The sequence below is a fragment of the Gossypium arboreum genome, chromosome 13, assembly GCF_025698485.1.
Source record: "Gossypium arboreum isolate Shixiya-1 chromosome 13, ASM2569848v2, whole genome shotgun sequence".
NCBI lineage: Eukaryota > Viridiplantae > Streptophyta > Magnoliopsida > Malvales > Malvaceae > Gossypium > Gossypium arboreum.
Genome location: NC_069082.1, coordinates 95000863 through 95005945, shown reverse-complemented (window position 1 = coordinate 95005945; position 5083 = coordinate 95000863). Strand labels below are relative to the sequence as shown.

The 5083-nt window shown below is 36.7% G+C and overlaps 1 protein-coding gene across 3 annotated transcripts; it reads left to right on the top strand.

Moving 5' to 3' along the window:
• Positions 1 to 529: 529 nt before the first annotated feature.
• Positions 530 to 4607, top strand: LOC108461213 (nuclear envelope-associated protein 2-like). Of its 3 annotated transcripts, none has more exons than XM_017760965.2 (6): positions 530 to 850; positions 1446 to 1805; positions 1956 to 2063; positions 3116 to 3577; positions 3693 to 3794; positions 4100 to 4607. In XM_017760965.2, exons 2-6 carry the CDS (start codon positions 1803 to 1805, stop codon positions 4265 to 4267), a joined length of 843 nt encoding a protein of 280 aa, XP_017616454.1. In that variant the 5' UTR covers positions 530 to 850; positions 1446 to 1802; the 3' UTR covers positions 4268 to 4607. The 3 variants fall into 3 exon arrangements, with proteins under 3 accessions (XP_017616454.1, XP_017616452.1, XP_017616453.1); XM_017760963.2 differs by having other exon boundaries at positions 535 to 850; positions 1446 to 1788; XM_017760964.2 differs by lacking the exon at positions 530 to 850 and adding an exon at positions 1129 to 1349 and having other exon boundaries at positions 1446 to 1788.
• Positions 4608 to 5083: the final 476 nt, after the last annotated feature.

The window sequence follows — 5083 nt, the reverse complement described above, 5'->3', positions numbered from 1 at the left end:
TTTTTCCATTTTTATATTGTAAAAAAATATTTTTTGATGTATTTATTTTTTTAAAATAGATAAAATTGAATTAAAATCAAAATTTTAATATTTATAACATAAAAATATGTGAAACTCTCTAAATTACCATATCTTTCAAGAAATGTAAAAATTTACTAACAACTTACCATATACTCCAAGAAAAAATGAAAAAGGAATGAAGAAGTGAAATGGAACAGCCTAAATAATTATTTAAGCAGAAAAGGGCTCGGAGCCCGAGCCCGAGCCCAAGCCCAAGCAGGTGACAGTGTGACTAGTAGGTAGGTAACAAAAACAGATCGAACGGATGAGAGAGAAAGAAGTCCACGCGGCAAGAATCCCCTTAGGCTTAGCAAGCAGCTAACCAAAAATTTGGATTTGCCGCGCTACTCTCGTTTCATGGCTGGAGTCAGTGGGAAACCGAAAAAAAAAAAAAAAAGATTGTGAAATGTCAAATCTGCCAAACAGAACCCACCACACTACAAAACACAGCTTAGGATTTTGGCATTATCACATTACCCCAGGTTCGGAATCAGGACCAAACATAATTAAATATTAATTACCTAAATAACTCAAGACCATGAATTAATTAAAAAACAAATAATAATTGGAAAGAACTAATCAATCAATTAGTATCCCTTCTAATCTAATCCTTCCTCTGTTTCCATTACAAAATTAAAACATCCTCGGATCCGATCTCATCTTAGGGGGAAAATTTCACAGAGCAGAGCACAAGCTTATTCGCAAATCCCATGTTAAAAATTTCATTTCTGCTTTGCTTTGAGACAGATACAGTGAAGAGAAGAGAAGAGAAGTGAAGCTGCTACCATAGGTTGGTGACTCTTTTCCTCGCTCAATCCGCCCATCATGATTCTCACTCTCTTTTATTTTGTTTGTTTTTCTGTTAAAGCCAAAAATATTTTCTGGGTTTTTTTTCTTTGCCTTTTCTCTCCTTCCGAGTACAGCGTTGTTTCTGTTTCATCTTTCTTTCCGCTTTCCCAAGAAATTTTTTTCTTTTTTTCCATTTTCAAACTATTTCAAATTTGAATTTTATTTTATTTTATTTTTTCCGCATATTTCAAATTCAAAAAGCTGTTCTCTCTCTATCTCTCTCTGCAAGTCTCTTTCTTTTTCTCTCTCTATGTCTTGATAAATAATTACAAGACTTTATTATTCAGATGGTTATGGTTGTGGCTTATAACACCTCTATCGCTCTCCTTCCATTAAGCATCTATTTAGCATTCTCTTTTTTTTTTTTTTTCTCTTCGCTTGGACCAGATTTATTCCATCCATTTCATTGCTTCCAAATATTTATTCTTCTTTTAAATCTTGTGAGTATTATCATTGCATTATATCTTTATATTTTTCAAACTTGTTGCTTGCTGTCCCACTTGAATTAAATGCACAACCACCATGTTCACATGCAGATATGGCAGCACAGATTGCTACAACCAAAGACTAGGACTCTTCCCCTAAGTCATCTGTTCTTTTTTTTTTTGCCCCCTTCAAGGGTCTGTGCATGCATTCACGATCAGATCTTCAACTCACCGTTGGATCAAGAGCGTGCTATCCCTGATGTCAGTGTCTAATCAATCATCCCTGCCGTCTTCATCATCTTCTATGGATTTTGATCCTTTATTGAAGGATTTGAATGAGAAGAAGCAGAGTTTCCGGCGTAACGTGGTGTCGCTGGCGGCGGAGTTGAAGGAGGTTAGAAGCCGTTTGGCGTCGCAGGAGCAGTCATTTGCTCAAGAAACCCTAACAAGACAGGCATGTGATTGCTGATGGTGCCTCCTTTTCCGTGTCTTTTTGTGTTAAACTTTCAGTTCCCATTTGAATATTTCTCTTTTTGGGTCTTTCTTTGTGGGGTCAAGAACTTGTTTACTGGTAAACCTGATTCGCTTCTTCTTCTTATTATTATTATTTTTTTAAATCAGGAAGCGGAGACAAAGGCAAGGCACATGGAAGAGGAAATATTTAAATTGCAGACGAGGTTAGAGGAGAGAAATGGGCAGCTTCAAGCTTCAGCCTCTGCTGCTGAGAAGGTCACCTACATAAATTCTGGTTCTTGAAACTTTTTTCATTTCTTTTGCTGATTAATTAGCCTAATAATGCCGTGGTCATATTTCATTTTTGCTTGTTGATTCATGATTTGGAAAAACCCATCATGTCCTAATGATTGTATTATCTGCTATGGTGGTTGATCTGTCCTTAAATGGATCTTTTATTTTATCTTGATCTTTTGAAGTTGTTGATGATGATCCACGCATCTTTTATCAAGCCTTTTTGGCTTTTCCTCTTTAGTTATGTGTTGGGGGAGCCCATCAAAGGAAAGGTGACCAAGTTTTTATAATCTTATTTTAATATTTCCTCTTTATTGAAATTTGTATAATTCGGGAAATTGTTGTCTTTACACATAAGATTAGGGTGGTCACTAAATTAGACTTTATGCAGCCATGCAACACCCTCCATATTTTGCCAAGTTATAAATTTACTTCTAATTTCTTCTCTGTCTAAGTAATTTGAAGCCACATGGAAACAGCTTTCACCTTTTTAAGTGTACTAGGAGGAATGTTTATGATTTAATCATGAAGCATTAGGTTATGGTAATGTTCTTACATAATTGTTAAATTTTATATATTTCAATAAATATGTTAAATCTTTAAAACTCATGTTTTAAGTCTTACTAAATATTGCACCAATTTCGACCTTTGCTGATATTCCCTGTACTAATTGCTGACATGTTTATTGTTACTTTATAGAAGGCACCGGTTAGATAGGAAATAAGGCTTCAAAATTTCCAACTTTGGATATCAGTTGCTGTTAGATCATAATTGTTTTTTTACTTAATCATTCTTAAAGAAGCTCAAATATGTCTTTCCGCATTGAAAAGTATATGATCTTATGTGAAATGCAATACTGTGGATGGTTATGAGGCTACCTTAGGCCTCTATTTATAATCTTGCTTCCAGTTCATCATTTATTTTACCTTTCATGTAAAGTATGTCCTTTGGTGTTGCTGCTTCAATGATTTTCCTTTTTCGTTAGCCAAATCCACTTGCATGATTCTGATGTGACTTTGTAATTTGCCTCTCAGTATCTAAGGGAATTGGATGATCTTAGATCACAGCTTTCTGTGACACAAGCAACTGCTGATGCTAGTGCAGCATCAGCTCAGTCAGCGCAACTGCAGTGTGTAACATTGTTAAAGGAGTTGGATGAGAAGAATAACTCATTGAAGGAGCATGAGGATCGTGTAACTAGGTTAGGAGAGCAACTAGATAATTTGCAGAAGGATCTCCAGGCTAGGGAATGTTCGCAAAAGCTGCTGAAAGATGAGGTCTTGAGAATTGAGCATGATATCATGCAAGCTGTTGCTAGGGCTGGAGCAAATAAGGACTGTGAGCTCAGGAAACTTTTGGATGAGTTTTCTCCCAAGAATTTTGAAAAGATTAATAAGCTTTTAACTGTCAAGGATGAAGAAATAACCAAACTGAAAGATGAAATTAGGATTATGTCAGCGCACTGGAAGCTTAAAACCAAAGAACTGGAATCACAGGTATTTTTATGCGTATGCATAAGCTGCCTTTGAATTTTATTATTGCTTCACCCTTTTTATATAGATATATTTATAATATATTTTTTAACGATTATTTATCTATCTTATGGGGCAGTTAGAGAAACAGCGGCGAGCTGATCAAGAACTGAAAAAGAGGGTGTTGAAGTTGGAATTTTGTCTCCAGGAAGCTCGTTCTCAGACACGAAAACTCCAAAGGGTAATATTAATATAATGCTATGTTCTTAAAGTACGATTTTAGTGATCGTATGCTGCTAATGTGCTGTTTCTTAGAAGTTCGGTTGCATCAGAACTGAAAATGCTTGGATTGCTAATCTGTTTAGATCCCTGTTTGAACTTTTCATTGTGCAAATTGGTCAATTTCATGTGCTGATCCAGTCTCCTGAAACACTTTTTATTGTATAAATAATGGTTGAGGGCCATATTTTTCCCTTTGAACACACTGTTTTACTTTCAGTGTGAGTTGGATATCATTCAGTGAGCTTATGCTAATAATTTTGGCAGATGGGAGAGCGAAGGGACAAAGCTCTGAAAGAACTTAGAGATCAGCTGGCAGCAAAACAACAAAGCGGAGGTGTTGGTGCTGAGAAACAGAATTTCTGGGAAACATCTGGTTTCAAGATTGTAGTCTCCATGTCAATGCTGATCTTGGTGGTGTTTTCAAAGCGGTGATTTCATTTAGTTATGTAGTTATTGTGTATAATAAAATACCTGAGGAGTTTAGGAAAGCTGTAGAACCATTCCCTTTGTAGAAAGGCTTGTAGATGTAGTACAGGAGATTTTTTCGTAGTATCAGTCGAAATGCCTGTCTATCCTCATTCTGAGCGAGATTGAGGAGGTGACTTGAGTGTTATAGCAACATGCATGACAATTTTTTCTTCCTTTTCCATTATGGATTATTAGCTGTACTGCGCACCATCATGATGACGCAACTTTTATCAATTTTGTGTTGCTGCCATGACATGTGATATGAAGTAGGGGATAGAAGGAAAAAATATCTACCTTAATAAAATACCTCTAAAATGCATTGTTTCCCTGTTATATATATATATATCTGTTCAGTGAGAACTCGAGATTACAGCAGTTGAGGATGCCAAACAAAAAGGGAGGCGCAGGAATCCCTGAAAGTTGACCCAACCAAACTCCTTGAACCATAGGGATTCGGAGCTCAAACTAGAGCTAGCCAGGCTTCCCTTAAGTATATCAACAACCGAAAGCTATACGAAAACTAAAAGAACACAAACATAATAAGGAGGCCTAAAAGACAGAGGCTCATGTATGCCTCGGATAAGAGGTCAAGCTTCAAACGCCTCCCGAAGCTATGTTCCCTTGCCGGTCATACTCTCAACCAATCGAGGGCTGTCACTTGGAATCACGGACTGGCAGAAGGGAAATGACACAGACGTTGAGAGGGTAAGGCAAGTGTAACAGGCAAAAGGGGACTGCAAGGATGTAGGGAGAAACTGCAACAAAAAGACATACATGGGG

Coding starts and splice junctions, on each gene's coding strand:
- LOC108461213 (XM_017760963.2), top strand. CDS start 1,594: ATGTCAGTGTCTAATCAATCATCCCTGCCGTCTTCATCATCTTCTATG. Junction 3,578..3,692: donor CCAAAGAACTGGAATCACAG/GTATTTTTATGC, acceptor CTTATGGGGCAG/TTAGAGAAACAGCGGCGAGC. Junction 3,795..4,099: donor AGACACGAAAACTCCAAAGG/GTAATATTAATA, acceptor TAATTTTGGCAG/ATGGGAGAGCGAAGGGACAA.